This window comes from Cololabis saira, chromosome 21, assembly GCF_033807715.1.
Source record: "Cololabis saira isolate AMF1-May2022 chromosome 21, fColSai1.1, whole genome shotgun sequence".
Classification (NCBI taxonomy): domain Eukaryota; kingdom Metazoa; phylum Chordata; class Actinopteri; order Beloniformes; family Belonidae; genus Cololabis; species Cololabis saira.
This window is the reverse complement of record NC_084607.1, coordinates 31959577-31977937: the sequence shown is the minus strand read 5'-3', so window position 1 is coordinate 31977937 and position 18361 is coordinate 31959577. Positions and strand designations below refer to the sequence as shown.

General features: G+C 39.9%; 1 protein-coding gene across 1 annotated transcript; it reads left to right on the top strand.

The window, feature by feature from the left end:
* The first annotated feature begins 1146 nt into the window (after nucleotides 1–1146).
* LOC133422175 (zinc finger protein 665-like) lies at nucleotides 1147–17723 on the top strand. Its single transcript, XM_061712114.1, has 3 exons — nucleotides 1147–1261; nucleotides 2342–2591; nucleotides 15791–17723. Exons 2-3 carry the CDS (start codon nucleotides 2364–2366, stop codon nucleotides 17141–17143), a joined length of 1581 nt encoding a protein of 526 aa, XP_061568098.1. The 5' UTR covers nucleotides 1147–1261; nucleotides 2342–2363; the 3' UTR covers nucleotides 17144–17723.
* Nucleotides 17724–18361: the final 638 nt, after the last annotated feature.

The window sequence follows — 18361 nt, the reverse complement described above, 5'->3', positions numbered from 1 at the left end:
CAGCAGTGGCTCCGTGGATGCTTGTGTGGCCTGAGGTTGATTGGGTTTTGTTAGAGCTTAAGAGGAAGGAAAACGGTGTGAATAATTTGGTGGGTGCATTCAACTTCCATATAATGAATAGGTATAGTGAATTTACACTTGTTTTTACAGATGGGGCAAAACAACCTGAGACAGGGGTGACAGGGTTTGGGGTGGCGGTACCAGGAAAAGGAATAGGGATCAATAGAAGAACATCTGATAAATTAGCAGTGTATACAGTGGAAATGGTGGCAGTGTTGGTTGCATTACGGTGGGTGGAGGAAGCTGGTTTAGTCAAGGTTTTAGTGTGTTCAGATGCATCGTCAGTACTTGTAAGCTTGAGGTCATTTCATTCTAACAGCCGCCAAGATATATTGTATTCAGTCCTTCAATCAGTCACTAGAATTGTTCATCAGGGAGGTCAGGTGAGGTTTCTGTGGGTTCCAGCACATGTAGGGGTGAGCGGGAATGAAAGGGCGGACAAGTTGGCTAAGAGGGCTTTACAGAAAGGTGAAGTAGAAATGCATCTTAATATTAGTAAGGCAGAGGTAAAAAGCGTGATCTGGGAAAGGACTAATAGTATGTGGCAAGAGATGTGGGATCGGGAGGAGAGAGGGAGGCATTTCTATCAGGTACAAAAGAGTGTAAGAGGAGGGAGGATGAGTAGTGGATACAGGAGAGAGGAGATGGTTATGACAAGGATGAGGTCGGGGCATACTGCACTAAATAAAACACTTAAACTGATAGGGAAGCATCAAACAGGGTTATGTGAGGGGTGTGGGGAGGAGGAGTCAGTAGAGCACGTAGTTTTGAGGTGTAGGAGGTATGAGGTGCAGAGAGAGGAGATGGTGAATAGGTTAAAGGATTTAGGGATACAGGATTTTACACTGAAAGGGTTATTAAATATGGGTGAGAGAGCACAGGTTAGGGCACTGATGGGTTTTTTAAGGGAGACTGGAGTGTATTATAGAGTATGATAGGCAGGGATAGAGTAATAAGGTGAATATAGATGAGATTGGTGTGGGAGGTGTAATAATTATTGGTTTTATCAGGTGATAGGGAAACTACGGTCTGGTCCACACTCCGGAACAGAAGGTGGCGGTAATGCACCTAAAAGCTGGATGCCAACCGCCGTTGAAGAAGAAGAAGAAGAAGAAGAAGAAGAAGAAAAAACTAGTCCCGTTTTGCGGTCCCGATCACGGGACTCTTGGGGGGTTTTGAGCTCTGGACTTTTACTGATAAGGTGAGCAGGAATCAATCTTTTTGATCATACATACTGTGTCGTCTCCAAAGGTGGGAGCGGGATGAAACGATAACGGGGTTCACCTTACAGCCTGAAACTCTCTCAGCTTGATCAGCCTAGCGTTAGCCGATAGCCGATGTGTTTGTAGAGAGTTCATACAACGATCTTTCAAGATCACAACTCGCACTAATGACTAACGCTAGGCTGATCAAGCTGAGAGAGTTTGGTTTGCTGTTCATTCCACGTGAGCAGATCGTGCTAAACTCAAGTTTGACTCCAAAGTTGGACTTTTGAGGAGGTTCATCCGTTGTTTTGTCCTGGAGGACACAGAGAGGAGACCAGTATAGAGCTGCATCAGTCAGAGCTGCACTGATGCTTCTCTACAACAATAGAAATAGAAGAGAAATAGAAAGCCTTTATTATCATTAGACTGCTACAATGAGATTAGGCAGCAGCTCCGTAAAAGTGCACACATGCAAAGACTATGGAAACAAAGACTGTAAACAACAACATGAGAAACAGGAAACATAAATATATATACACTATGAAAATGAGAGAATAATGATGCACTTGAATGGATGAAGAATATTGCACATGAATGAGTATAGAATATTGCACATCAATGAGTAAAGAATATTACACATGAATTGATGAAGAATATTGCACATGAATGAGTGAAGAATATTGCACATGAATGGATGAAGAATATTGCACATGAATGAGTGAAGAATATTGCACATGAATGGATGAAGAATATTGCACATGAATGGATGAAGAATATTGCACATGAATGGATGAAGAATATTGCACAGTGTGAGGAGCTTATGAGTTGAGAAAGTTCCAGCTTTGGGAAAGAATCTGTCCCTTAGTGTGTTTGTTGGTCCGTAAGGACCTGAAATCCTCCCAGAGGCAACAGGTCAACGTGGGACGAGAGGACACAGAGACTTTCAGGATTTTTATTCCTACCTCTGTTTTGAGTCACCGTCTTGTTTATTTAAAAGAAAACAAGAAAATTGTTGATACGATTCTAAGTTGTTGTTTTGAATACGTAAAGTTTGCACTTTAATATTTTCCCACCAGGCAACACTCGTGTTTGGAGGAGATGGACCGGGATCAGAACCAGGACCAGATCCAGGATCAGATCCGGGACCAGGACCAGATCCAGGACCAGATCCAGGACCAGGACCAGATCCAGGACCAGATCCAGGACCAGGATCAGATCCAGGACCAGGATCAGATCCAGGACCGGGGTCAGAACCAGGACCGGGGTCAGAACCAGGACCAGGAGTCCAGCAGGACCAAAACGGACTCTTCCTCCGCTGGTCTGCAGGTCAGTGTTCAGGTCCACGTTTCTCCTCGCTCTTTCTGTTGCTGCTGATCATCCAAACGCTTTATTTCATTGTCAGTAGCTTTTTCTTTCTTTTTTGTGTAACAAAACTTTATTGAAAATATACAAACTCTCAAAGAGGATAATGGACAAATATCAATTTAAATGCAATATGAAAAGAAAGGAAAATAAAAAAAAAAAATGGGGATTCTTGTAAGGAATACAAAAAAAAACTAAAAAACAAGGCGCTCAGAATTAAAAGGTGCATATGAATAACAAAATAAATTAAGCATTTCATTTCACATAATGGAGCATAGAAAAGGAGATGAATTATTAAATTAGAATAACAAATAACGAGCAATGTCTAGACTTGTTGTACTTGCATTTTTGTTTTCTACTCTTTTGAGACATGTGAAAACAATCTTAAAATCATCAATAAAACCCCGAAAGGAGGGTTTACAATTTCTCCATTTGGCACAATGCATATGGTACTTACCCACTAACAAAATTATATTAATGATATCAGAAACAGAAAATTCCAAATCACCCATGAAGAAAATAATATGGCTTAATTCAAAAGGTGGAACATTATTAATTTTAAGAGAAATCCAATTGTGTATGTGTAACCGAGTTGGAAAACCCATTTTAATCATTTTTGTTTTCAAATTGCGTTTAAAACTGCGTTTAAAAGTATTAAACCCATCCATATTTACTTTAGCTTCTGTTATCAACCATCAAAAGCACTTGCGTTGTGTTTTTCTTTTTTTTTTTTGTTTCCACAGAAACAGTTAACAGAGAAAGCAAAGTCACAAATGCAAGAAAAAATAAAAAATAAAATAAGGCCATGGCACTACGCCAAAATCTACAGTCCATCAAAACCTGACCATCCAATAATCCTGAAACGCAGATCAGGACAGCAGCACAGCATCCGCGGCGATGAGCATCAAGCTGATCTGAAGATCCATTTATTTCTGCAGAAGACACAAACACACATTAATAAGTCTTCTGGACCCTCTTTTTACTCCTTCTGCTCCCCTCATCAGAGCAACGCAGCACTGTGTAATTTCATTGATTTTCCTCTACAATGCAGAGAAATACACTCCTACATTTTCTCAAACAAAAGCTACGAAAACAGACAGGAAATACTAGCGATGCACCGATTGTTCGGTAACCGAAATTGTTCGGCCGAAAATGGCAAAAAAACACTTTCGCTGTTCGGTGGAATAAGTGGGGAAAAAAACCAAACAATTAATAACGGCGTTGTAAAATAAGGAAATAAACTGGCCGCTCCGTCCAGTAACGTTGTGCACTACATAAATTGTTGGCCAACCAAAAACTAACCCCATAAGAATTTTACCTAACATTCACCAGGAGGTGGAACCAAAACAACATAATGCTGGGAAATTAAAAATTTTTCATTTTTTTATGTTCAATAAATATTTTCTACCTTGTAATTTTGTAAAAGATTTTTTTCTTTGAAAAGCATGCCTAAATCAAATGTATTTGATTTATGCAATGGTGAACAAATTGGCAAAATAAATGAAAAACTGCTGAAGAACCATGTTCGGTATTGTTCGGTATTCGGCCAAGTGTTTATTATTAGTTTCGGTTTCGGCCACAAATTTTCATTTCGGTGCATCACTAGGAAATACTATTTTTAACTAATAAATCGCTAAATCATAACAGCCAATATGGGAACAGTGACACCCAACGATCAAAACAAAACAGTACCGTATATATGGGGTAAACACAGTGAAAACAATTAATTTGACAAAGGAAACATAACTGCAGAAGACACAAAACAGCCACGTAATGTCAATGGCATTTAAAGTATACAACATGCGCCAAAAATGCCAACATAAATGGATAATTTCTGAATATACAAATATCATAAATATGTCAGCTCCTCACAGTGCTGCGTTGCTCTGATGAGGGCAAGTTGCGTTGGGAACTGCTGCTGCGTTTCTTAACAGATTTTCTTTAAGAAATGATCCATTTATGTTGGCATTTTTTATTTTCCTGTCTGTTTTGGTAGCTTTTGTTTGAGAAAATGTAGTAGTGTATTTCTCTGCATTGTAGAGGAAAATCAATGAAATTACACAGTGCTGCGTTGCTCTGATGAGGGGAGCAGAAGGAGTAAAAAGAGGGTCCAGAAGACTTATTAATGTGTTTTTGTGTCTTCTGCAGAAATAAATGTAGAAAACCAACCTATGACTCGTCATTTGTCGCAACGGATCCAAACCTGTTACATATGTCTGTCCAGAAACAATGGCTGAATCCCAATCTCCACCCTAAACCCTCCAGCCCTGAACCCTCACATACCCCCAATCCCAATCCGCACCCTCACAGACTCGCAGACTTACGTGCGCGCTCCCGCACTTTGCGTAAGGGCTTAGGGCTGTCCCATTCCTCAAGTGGTTAAGTGCGCGAGGGCTCCCGGCAGCCATTTTGAGCCCTTACTGCTCACTTCCCGTAAGTCAGCATCCCCGCACACTTTGGGAAAGGGAATTACCTACAGTTCATTGCGTTGTGACATGAACAGAGGTTACCAGGGAGAATTTAAACAAAACAGGGGGCGGAGGAAAAGGAACCATGTGGGACTGCGAGAAGAAAGAAGTTCACCTGTAAGTATAAATACATAGCCCACTGGTGATTTAAATTCAGAAACTGTTGTCCCGTGATGATTTTTCAATGGCCCTATTATTTCCTTTACAAACAGGGAGCGACCAACAAACATTATTTAACTATCGTTCTTTATATATATATATATATATATATATATATATATTTCATTTTTCTTTTCTTTGTGAGCATGTTCGAAATAAAGTTTTTCATTCACTCATTCATTCATTCAAACGGAGGGAAGAAAACCAAAAAAAGGACAAATGACGTTTTGGACTTTCTTCAAGACTAAAGTCAGGAAAAGAGGCTGAGGGAGCTGGATGAAAAGGAGGAGGAAAGGGAAAGGAAGAGGGATGACCAGTTATCTAAGTTATTTGACATTTGTGGTAAGATGGAGGACAAAATGTAGTTTTCTTCATAATTTTTTCATTCATAATTTGAGGTTCAATTTCATTTGTTTTCATTTTATATTAGACAAATCCTCAGTTGACCTGGTGTTGAACAAACAAGACTTGCTTTTCTTTAATCTGAGTAGAGTGTTTGAATTAAGATTTCCTTTGTTAACAGAAATGCATACATGTAAATACTAGCAAGATAGTTTTAGATCCATCACAAACAAGTCGAACAACAAGTTGAAACGAAAAACGTTGCAGTAAATAGTAATATAACTGTAATATTTAGCTTAGTTTACCATCAATTTATACGCTCTCTTACAAAAATGAAATGACATCATGCTGAAAAATGGAAAGTAATATTAGTTGGTCATAACACAGATGGAATATTTAACTCAGGATACCATCAGTTTAAATGCTCTTACAAAAATGAAATTACTCTGCGATTGAGCCTGGCATACTGGATGTGCTGGTATGGGTAGATTGAGAGAAAGACAATGTTAACAAGGAAATACATATTGTACTGTGCGCATGTTTAAATTGTGTTCTTTGTTGAATGTTATGCTCCTTTATATTGGCTACCACTTTGTTTTCAAACATCCGGATGATCATTCCCAAACTTATAAAACCGGTACGTAACATTTTGATCTGCCCTGTTTCCGGTTTCTGCTAAGTGCTGTCCCATTCTTATTTATGCCATTTGGAGCCCTCACACCCTCGCACACTTGATCACGTGACGCTGACGTCACTAAAAGTCTGTGAGGGCTCAGGGCTTGAGGGTTTAGGGTGGAGTTTGGGATTGGGGGATACTTTCAGTGACATCAGCGTCACGTGATCAAGTGTGCGAGGGTGTGAGGGCTCCAAATGGTATAAATAGGAATTGGACAGCACTTAGCAGAAACCGGAAACACGTCAGATCAAAATGTTACGTACCGGTATTTATAAGTTTGGGAATGATCATCCTACGGATGTTTGAAAACAAAGTGGTAGCCTATATAAAGGAGCATAAAATTCAACAAAAAACACAATTTAAATATGCGCACAGTACAATATGTATTTCCTTGTTAATGTAGTGTATTTCTTTCAACCTACCCATACCAGGGCATCCAGTATGCCAGGCTCAATCGGCGAGTAATTTCATTTTTGTAAGAGCGTATAAATTGATGGTAACCTGAGCTAAATATTTCAGTTTTATTATCACTATTTACTGCAACGTTTTTGTTCAACTTGCTGAAATTGTTTAAATTTTATGGTCATAAATAAATGAATAACGAAATTACTGCCTGACTTGTTAGTGTTGGATCTAAAACTATCTTGCTAGTATTTACATGTATGCATTTCTGTTAACATAGGGAATCTTAATTCAAACACTGTACTCAGATTAAAGAAAAGCACGTCTTGTTTATTCAACACCAGGTCAACTGAAGATTTTTCTAATATAAAATAAAAAAAAAAGAAATTGAACCTCAATTTATGAATAAAAAAATGATGAAGAAAACTACATTTTGTCCTCCATCTTCCCACAAATGTCAATTAACTTAGATAACTGGTCACCCCTCTTCTTTTCCCTCTCCTCCTCCTTTTCATCCAGCTCCCTCAGCCTCTTTTCTTGTCTTTAGTCTTGAAGAAAGTCCAAAACTTCATTTCTCCTTTTTTTGGTTTTCTTCCCTCTGTTTGTTGGTCACTCCCTGTTTGTAAAGGAAATTATAGGGCCGTTGAAAAATCATCACGGGACACCAGTTTCTGAATTTAAATCACCAGTGGCCTATGTATTTACACTTACAGGTGAACTTCTTTTGTCTCGCAGTCGCACATGGTTCCTTTTCCTCCGCCCCCTGTTTTGTTTACATTCTCCCTGGTAACCTCCTTTTATGTCACAACGCAATGAACTGTGGCTAATTCCCTTTCCAAAAGTCTGCGGAGATGCAGACTTACGTTAAGTGAGCAGTAAAGGCTCAAAATGTCTGCCGGGAGCCCTCGCACACTTAACGACAACGAGAGAGATTGGGATTCAGCTAATGAGACAAAGGACATTCATAAAACAAATGATCCAGTGTTTCTTCATCCTTTTTGCAGAAGGAACATTGATTTACCTCAAATTTAAATCTTTTTTTAAGAAATTCTGCCTCAGAATAGACCTTATTCATAATTTTAAAATGTACTTCTTTAACTTTAGGCAAAATAGGTGTGTGAATATGTGTTTATATTTACCATGCAAGAGTCCTGTCGAATTATCTTTCTGCAAAAATCATGGAACAATCTGGATTTAAAAACATTACAAATAAACTGGTTACCACACTTTATCAGTCAGAGTACATCCTTCGATTAATAGATTTAGTAATACATTTGAAGCTGTATTATACAACAAAACGTTCTGAATTAATGGTACATATTTTGTTCAATTCTCTATGAGAACAATTGAAATTATATATTTTTGGCCAACTGTCTTAATTTAAAAGAATCCCTTTACTATCCATTAAGTCGGTTACATATAGAATGCCTTTATCAAACCAATTAATTTTAAATACTGATTTTCTACTAATTGTAATTACTTTATTGTTCCATAAAGTTGATTCATGAGGAGAGAAGTTGTGGACAAATACCATTTACCAAGTATCTGTTTGTGAAAATTAGACAACTTAATGGGGATCCTGTTCACATCAAAATCACATTTCAAAATGAAATCTAGACATCCCATCTTTTTTTTTTTTTTACCTTGTCTGCACACATATTAATGGTTAATACCATGCTGGTAAAATCCTAAGGCATATATATGTGCATTGTTACTATATTTAATATATATACAGGGTTTTTCCTGGTTCTAATTGAGGCAGAGGTGGCACCATCCTGGTCACACGCGTGCAGGTAAACTGCCTTCAACTGGCTCAAGCAAACACTTTTTACAAGGTATTTTGTATTTTGGGGGTTCTAATATGATTAAAAATATATTTATTTAGTCTTTATTTCATTAATTGATAAAATAAAACAAACAATTTAATATAAACAAACGTTCCTAAATTCTGAATGAAAGGGAGCAGAAATAAGAATAAGAATCTTATTTAATCTGCCTCTTTTCCCCAAGAAATCAATTTACAAAGAATGTAAATTATATGAAAATGATGTAAAAAAAATGTGACAATTATGTAGCATGTAGCATTATTTTATTAACATAAAAATATAAATACAAATACAAGAACTCAATCTTACCAAAAAAAAGTAAAAAAAAAAAAAAAACTGCCAATGGAACAAGAGAACATTTTCATTGAAATGAGTTAAAATGGTTTTCTAGAATGAGTTACTTTTTAGGTGACTGTCTTATTTGAAATGTAATGCCTTTTTTTTTGGACTAGAAATAAAACATTTTGACTGGATATAAGACAAGTAGTCTTGGTAAGATTTTGAGTTTTTGTAGGAGAAGAATAATTCCTGCAAATACAATAGGGCCTTAGCACTGCAAGTATGGAGCTAGAACAGTCTCATAATTCACAAATGCACAGGACAAGTTTTACAAATGCACAGACCGATTTGCAAATACACACACCGTTTCACACGTGCACAGGACAAGTTTTACAAATGCACAGACCGATTTGCAAATGCACACACCGTTTCACACATGCACAGAACAATTCAGACGTGCGTAGGACAAGATATACAAATGTATTTTTGATGCACACACAAATATAACCTGATTTACAAATGTTTTTTTGTCTGTGAGCTGCGCTGGATTTGTGTGTGACTTTTGAGACTCCCTTGACGTGACACGATCCACAAATAGGTTTTTTTTTTTAACACAGAAGGATCTGCAACCAATCAGATGTCTTCCTTTGTTCCAGCCAATCATAAGAGCGCACCCCACGTGGGGGACGCAGAGCAGTGAATAAAACACGATTTACTCTAAACCAATCAGATTAAAGGGGCGGATACACCTGTTTCAACTGCGTTAGCGCCGTTCACTTAGAAAAGTGATTAATATTTCAAGTTGTTGGAGTAAAGATAAATAAACAGCAACAGGAGATAAAAGATAAATAAACAGGATGAAGAGGAGATCATTGTTCTGATTTTCTTGTGATCCCAGTAAATAAAACAGCGCGATCAGAGATGGTTTGTGGGGCCGTTCAACCAGAGCCGGGAGAGCTCTAGTCCTGCCGATGCAGCAACTGATTATGAAAAACAGCGGAGATATTTATGTATTTGAACTACAGGTGTCTTTCAGGAGAACGAGCCTGTTGACACGTGTTCTGGCTCTGGCCGCGAGTGGCGCTGGTCCCGGTCAGACACCAGCTGACCACAGTGACCAGACGTGGAGGTCGGAAACAAGCAGCTGTTATCCTCACATTCATGATGTGACATTGTCACCACACAGAGACAAACATGTGTCAAAACAGCGGTGGCAGATCAACACATTCCATTCCCGGTGCAGATAGAGTCATCATGCTCATGGGAAGATGCAGCCGTGATGATGCTGGTCGGGGTTTAGTCCACCGATCATCAAACATCTGAGCTGGATACAGAGGTTCTTCGGTTATCAGTCGACTGATACCGACTTTACTCCAGATATTTCGGTAAATTAATCTCCTGACATGTGCGTGCTGCTCCACCTGCCGCTGCAGCTCTCTGCTGGTCTGTCTGGTTCTGAGCTGAATCAGCGGGACAGTAATACGTCGTGAAACCAAACGGAGCAAATATATAAAAATCCCCGCTGTTTTTCATCATCAGTTGCTGCATCGGCAGGACTATTAGAGCTCTCCCGACGGCTCTGGTTGAACGGCCCCACAAACCATCTCTGATCGCGCTGTTTTATTTACCGAAATCACAAGAAAAGCAGAGCAGTGACCTCCTCTCCATCCTGTTTATTTATATTTTATCTCCTGTAGCTGTTTATTTGTCTTTACTCCAACAACTCGAAATATGAATCACTTTTCTAAGCGAACGCAGTTCAAACAGCAGGTGTATCCGCCCCTTTAATCTGATTGGTTGCAGATCCTTCCGTGTTTAAAAAAAAACCTATTTGTGGATCGTGTCACGTCAAGGGAGTCTCAAAAGTCACACACAAATCCAGCGCAGCTCACAGACAAAAAAAGGTTTGTAAATCAGGTTATATTTGTGTGTGCATCAAAAATACATTTGTATATCTTGTCCTACGCACGTGTGAATTGTTCTGTGCACGTGTGAAACGGTGTGTGTATTTGCAAATCGGTCTGTGCATTTGTAAAACTTGTCCTGTGCATTTGTGAATTATGAGACTGTTCTAGCTCCATATGCAAGTGCTCGGGCCATGTGCTCGGGTCTGGTCCCGGTCTGGTCCATGGATGGTCCCGGTCTGGTTCATGGATGGTCCCGGTCTGGTCCATGGATGGTCATGGTCTGGTCTGGTCTGGTCTGGTCCATGGATGGACCTGGTCTGGTCCATGGATGGACCTGGTCTGGTCCATGGATGGTCCTGGTCTGGTCTGGTCCATGGATGGTCCTGGTCTGGTCTGGTCCATGGATGGTCATGGTCTGGTCTGGTCTGGTCCATGGATGGTCCTGGTCTGGTCCATGGATGGACCTGGTCTCCTCACAAAATACAAGAGCCTCTCCTTCAGTCTGCTGTGCAGAAGTGTCTTCACCTTAAACAAAACAATTCATGCATTAAGTATTTTTGTATTTATTTTGATACAGACATAATCAAAATATGCCCTACGCCGCAGGCTCTGCGTCGATTTAACGCAGAACCATAATTCAGGCTTAACGTTCCCCTCGCCTCTCCAGCTCGTCCTGTCCTGCACTCGCTATCACCTTTCATGCATATTTGTGCATGACTTTCAGCCCTGAAAAAATTGCCACATCTCGTCGGTAACATGATTTATTACTTTTTTAACTGCCTGTAACGTTAATTGCACTGTTTCACCTGCACACCTGTTTTAACAGCCAGGGAAAACCAGGACGCCGATTTTTAATACAAAAAATAGCGGAAAACCGCGGAAAATAATTCTCGAGATTTCGTCTTCTATGGAGCCAAATCAAGGCCAAAAGTTTTGCTAATTTGAACCTGAAAATTCTTTTTTACAGTTTCAATTTTTTTTTTTTCGGTATCAGATCTTTTTTTCAGTTTCAATTTTTTTTTTTTCGGTTTCAGACACTATATTCACGTGATTGGCAGTGGAAAAAAACTGATATTAGTGACACATTTCTGTTTAAAAAGCTGTTTTAGACCGTACCTGGCACCAATCGCAGTATAAAATCAATAAACTATGCCAGACTGTACAGTTCAACAGGAACACTTTAAAGTTTGACATTTCCCACTTCCACATACTACCAAGTACGGTCTAAAACAGCTTTTTAAACAGAAATGTGTCACTAGTATCCGTTTTTTCCACTGCCAATCACGTGAATATAGTGTATATACAGTGTTGAATCAAAATTCTACTGATAACTTCTGCAACCTACGTTTCATGAAGGCAACATGACTGAGGAACGTCCCCCGCCTTCTCTGTTACGCTGTCACACATGATGCCACGCCCCTCTCAGTTGATGCCACGCCCCCTACGCCAGATGGGGGCCAAAAGTCTGAAACTGAAAAAAAAGATGTGAAACTGAAAAAAAAGATGTGAAACTGAAAAAAAGATCTGATACCGAAAAAAAAAAAAAAAAATTTAAACTGTAAAAAAGATTTTTCAGGTTAAAATTTTATTTTCAAATTAGAAAAACCTTTGGCCTTGATTTGGCTCCATAGGGGGGTGACATCCGCTGCTAAACCAGGAAGCAAGAACACATGGAGGCACACGTCGAGCACTGGAAATCTACAACTAAACCACAAACGAAACACGAAAAACCGTCACGGAACCGACCAAAACACGAGCAGCAATCGTCCCAAATCTCGCGATCCAATCACAATCTGAGCTAAGCTACCGCGATTAGCTAACCCCAAAAACTACAGAGCGTGTGCGTGTGCGTGTGCGTGTGCGTGTGCGTGTGCGTGTGCGTGTGCGTGTGCGTGTGCGTGTGCGTGTGTGTGTGTGTGTACACCACTTATTGTCCGCCAAGCCGTGACACAACTGCCACTCATAGAAACACATTTCGATTTATACAAGTTTTGGATGAAATTATATGACAAAAAAATGCAAAAATTGTTTTCTTAAATTTAGTATGAGGTTGCTTTAATTATGTGGCAAATGATAATAAACACAAGAAAGATGGCTACTTCAATGAAAAATAGATATTTTATTCAACTTTGCTGCTGTTCATACAAAAAGTAAATAAAAAACAACAATTTTCACCTGTTTCAAGTAGATTTTCACTTGTAATAAGTAGAAAAATCTGCATGTGGAACAAGATTGTATTGCTTATAATGAGAAGATAAATCTTGTCCTATTGGCAGATTTTTCCTACTTATTTCAAGTGAAAATTGACTTGAAACAGGTGAAAATTGTCAAATATGTTATTTTTCTGGTGTTATTTTTCTGGTGATGACTCTAAATGTTGAAATAGCAGTAAAACCACATTCATTGATGAAATGACATAAGGGATGGAAAGGGGGGATGGCAGTTTTACAGGGGGGATGATTTTGACTGTTTTTATTTCAGGGGGGATGATTTGGACCGTTTTTATTTCGGGGGGGATGATTTTGACCGTTTTTATTTTATTTCAGGGGGGATGCCATCCCCCCTCAACTCCAGTACTGTTTGTTGCTAGGCGACCGAAAAAAGTTTTTCCGACCTGGCGCCCTTTTCCCACTGGTTTGGACATACAGTATAGCTACAGCTCAATTTGCAAAATGTATCTGTCCCTGCTTCAAAGAAAACCCTGGCTTTAGTTCTTCTGAGGAGGACACGAGCAGCAGCAGCAAGGAGGGTCCATGAAATCCTCCATGAGAAGACAGGATTTGGGGGAATCCAGGCTCGTTGGAGCTACAGCTCCATGATGACCAGGTCTACTTCAGATTGAACAGGGAGCAGTTTGAGAGCCTGTTGGGGAGTGGGTCCTCAGCAGGATGACAACCATCTTCTCTCCTATTGGTCGCACCGAGATGCCCTCACAGCGCGATGAAATTAAAAAATGTTCAATTCAGGTGCAGGCAGGTGAAACGCCCGTGGCAGGTGGCCTCTCGCGCGCCGCCAAGCTCGCTAGCAGAGCGCGCTGCTCTTGTGCCGCGGGAGCACATACACAATGAATGGGAAAGCCGGCGGCGGTCGCCGCTTTGCGTCTTCTATGTGAAAGGGGCTTAATACTGTTGGCCCCTGAAGGTTACATTTGGCCCCATAATGGCCCCTGTTTCAGAAAAATCCTAGAACCGCCAGTGCCAAGTTTTGTTACCCGCAGCTGCGCTGAGACGCAAAAAAAAAAAAAGAAGCTGCGCTGAGACCCTGCCGTGCAACGCGGCTCTCGGCGGAGACTGTATGAGGTGAAGTGAAGTGAGATGCCTCACTCCATTGGGAAAAAAATGTCTGGTGACAATTGCCGACAATTTTGATTATCGCTTTTTGTCGACAACGTCGACGAATCGTTGCAGCCCTAATTATGATCGGAACACAAGCCATTTCACGGCCCAGTAGTGACGGCTCTACGGCCCGGTACCGGTCCGGGGACCGGGGGTTGGGAATCACGGTACTAGAGGGCTCACTCTTTTTGGTTTGGAACGCTTCATCTGACATTATTACTAGAAAAATTAAAACGTATACAATTTTTTTTTTTCATAAATCCAGCCTCAAGCTCCTTTTAAGAAAACTCAATATAGCCTATCTCAAACATTTGAATATTCTGGGAATCTTAAACAAGAAATACAATAATACAACAAAAGTTGTCTCTAGGCGCTTTCCAGAGACCCAGAACAGATCTACTCGCAGACAGTCTTCTTCAGTGTCCAAAGAGAAAGCTTTAAGAACTGTGCTTTTATTTCTGTTAAATTTAAGTGGTTAACAATGTCCAAATGAAAAAGTTTGGGTTGTTGCCAAAAAAAAAAATATTTTCAAGGACTAATTAGTGCCTCTTAACGGAGCCTGCAAATATGCTGCCACTCACTCCGCCATCATAGATCCTCTTCATTGTCAGTAGCTTTGAACTGAGCAGCAGAAAACACAAACACGTGACCTTCCCAAGAGACTTTTAAACTTGTCTACATCCTTATATATAATATAGATGTAGACTGTAGGCAGGGCATTAGCAGGCCCATAGCTCATAGCAGCATCACCACCATGTGTCTGGTGCTGCCTCCTGACATGTTAATAACATAACCATTCCTAAGAAAGCTCTCAACATGTAGACTGTAGGCAGGGCATTAGTGAATGGGATTCAAATTCAAAAGTATTTTTATTCATGTAATGAGAACCTCTGAATAAACATTTCCATTTGGAGATTAATAACTTTATTCTTATGTCAATATGTTGAATGCAACACAATACTTTTAACGGTCAAGGAATGAACAATAATAATAACTCGGGCTCATCAGTAGTACTAACAATGAACATATAATTTTAAATGAACATGAAACACCTTAAATTAACTTCAAATCAGATAAAACCAAATAAACTTCACCTCAATAGATGAAAGTTCCAAAGGTACAAAATATCCTAGCTGGGTTCACTGAGTTAGTCCACAAGCCCTGAACAAAGGATGCAACACTTAAGACAGCCCAGTTTTCAGGCCGTGTCCTTGTGGTGCTACAGTGGTTCCCAAACATCCCCCCCCACACACACACACACACACACACACACACACACACACACACACACACACACACACACACACACACACACACACACACACACACACACACACACACACACACACCTGCAATTTATTTCATATATTGAACATATGTGCTAAAAAATTGTCCATCTCTGTAAAAATAGATTTTCAACATGACAACAATACAAACAACAGCCAAAATCTGAACATTGGCTCTACAAAAATTACACCATTAATCCCCACATCTTTTCAGTGGAATTTCTATAAACAATTTATGATTTGGTTCTGAGGGTGGGTAGCTTTACCCCTTCACACTTTTGTTTTGACATATTGAGATGTTTTATGTGAATGTTTCTGGCTGTCAAGAGCAATTGATAACAGAACATGCCTAACATAGCACTCGGAGATAAAACTCTTCATTGTTTCACTGCGAACATGACAGAGAGCACTTGACTTGAACTGAAAAAGGATTTGTCAGGTCAACCAACAACAGGATCTAAGTCTTTTTCTCTTTCCTTACAGAAACATAAAGCCAAAGAGAGAAAAAATAGGAGGGATAAAGTCCTCACCACTTCACCAGGTCTGAAGGTCCGAAAGAGGATTCATACTGAAGAGAAGCCGCACACCTGTGATCAGTGTGGGCGAGCTTTTACCACGTCAAGTATTTTAAGCCGTCATCAGCGTATCCACACTGGAGAAAAGCCGTACAAATGTGATCAGTGTGGGGCAGCTTTTACCGAACAAGGTAGTCTAAGGAATCATCGGCGTATCCACACTGGAGAAAAGCCTTACAAATGTGATCAGTGTGGGGCAGCTTTTACCCGACAAGGTCATCTAAGGCGTCATCAGCGTATTCACACTGGATTTGAGCCTTACAGATGTGATCAGTGTGGGGCAGCTTTTACCGAACAAGGTCACCTAAGGCGTCATCAGCGTATTCACACTGGATTTAAGCCTTACAGGTGTGATCAGTGTGGGGCAGCTTTTACCCGACAAGGTCATCTAAGGATTCATCAGCGTATTCACACTGGATTTAAGCCTTACAGATGTGATCAGTGTGGGGCAGCTTTTACCGAACAAGGTCATCTAAGGCGTCATCAGCGTATTCACACTGGGGATAAGCCTTACAGATGTGATCAGTGTGAGGCAGCTTTTACCCGGCAAGGTAGTCTAAGGATTCATCAGCGTATTCACACTGGATTTAAGCCTTACAGATGTGATCAGTGTGAGGCAGCTTTTACCCGACAAGGTGATCTAAGGAGTCATCAGCGTATTCACACTGGGGATAAGCCTTACAGATGTGATCAGTGTGGGGCAGCTTTTACCAAACAAGGTAATCTAAGGAGTCATCAGCGTATCCACACTGGTGATAAGCCGTACAGATGTGATCAGTGTGGGGCAGCTTTTACCCAACAAGGTCATCTAAGAAGTCATCAGCGTATTCACACTGGGGATAAGCCTTACAAATGTGATCAGTGTGGGGCAGCTTTTACCCGACAAGATAGTCTAAGGAGTCATCAGCGTATTCACACTGGGCATAAGCCGTACAGATGTGATCAGTGTGAGGCAGCTTTTACCCGACAAGATAGTCTAAGGAGTCATCAGCGTATTCACACTGGGGATAAGCCTTACAGATGTGATCAGTGTGGGACAGCTTTTACCCAACGAAGTAGTCTAAGGAATCATCAGCGTATTCACACTGGGGATAAGCCTTACAGATGTGATCAGTGTGGGGCAGCTTTTACCGAACAAGGTAGTCTAAGGAGTCATCAGTCGATTCACACTGGGGATAAGCCTTACAGATGTGATCAGTGTGGGGCAGCTTTTACCCAACGAGGTAGTCTAAGGCGTCATCAGCGTATTCACACCAAATAAAAAATTGTCTGAGATCAGCGTGGGGCAGCTTTTACTTGGAGAGCTCAGTTAAAGGTGCCAATTTAGACATGTTATGTTGTTCTGAGAAAAAAAGAAATCTGGAGTTTTGTTTTCAGTTTTAACTGAAAAATGTGTTTAAATTAGATTTTTCATCAGTTTATGTTCCATTGTTACATCATTTAAATAAAAAAGTTCTTTGTTTGCCTGCTGGATTTCAGTTTCCTGCTCACTGCAATCTCACAACAAGACATCATTGTCAGAATATTAGAAAAGAGTCACACAGTAGTGCGTTTTTCATGTGATTTTTATCACCATACGTATTATTAATGCTGGATATAAATTCCCTCTGGACCTGAAATAATTCTAAAATGACACCATGACATCTGTATTTCGTTCATCTGATTCACACTAGATAAGTGAAATCTATGTTGTACTGCCCTCATTCTGTTGAACAATTCCTTTCATTTAACACTACATTTTAATATTGAGTCAAAAGCAACTGAGCAGACACTTAAGCATTAGATTTCAGTGACTACCATGTCACAATCTGAAAAGGGACCAAATGAATAAAAAAGCATTATTGGCATACAGTATGTTTTAAGTTGCTATGCTAACGGTAAACTTTATGGTAAATGTAATCAGAGCTTTGACTTGGAAGAAAGATAAAAAAGCAGTTTTTTTTTGTGGGTTGTTTTTTTTACTACATGATGCAGCCACATGTGTCCTCTCATTATTCTGCCTATCTGGATTTCTTCAAAGACCCCGTGTGAAGCTTGATGTTGGTTAATTTCTGTATGATTATCATCTAAAAATATCAGATCACTACACTGTATGGGGTGCATATATACTAATGTGGTGTTCATCTGACATGTACATAACATGTAGATATGAAGATATGTGAATGATGTATGCACATATGAGTATGTATGCATGATTTAAATGTAGCATGACATGAGTATGTGGGCATTACTGTGGTGTGACAGAATCATTTAATAAGGTCACTTGCATATCAGAAAATATATTTTCCCTTATTCTATTCCACCCTTTCGATCATTATACTATCGCTCAAAAGAATAGACTAATCACACTGCAGCAATCGTCTTCTCCACGGGGGGTTCAACAGGTAACTTCCTCCGGTAAACTTTAGTCAGGGACATTTCAATCAAGCAGTGGAAGACAGGAATAGTGACATCATGCATGTTTTCCAATGTCCAAACC

Coding starts and splice junctions, on each gene's coding strand:
- LOC133422175 (XM_061712114.1), top strand. CDS start 2,364: ATGGACCGGGATCAGAACCAGGACCAGATCCAGGATCAGATCCGGGAC. Junction 2,592..15,790: donor CTTCCTCCGCTGGTCTGCAG/GTCAGTGTTCAG, acceptor CTTTCCTTACAG/AAACATAAAGCCAAAGAGAG.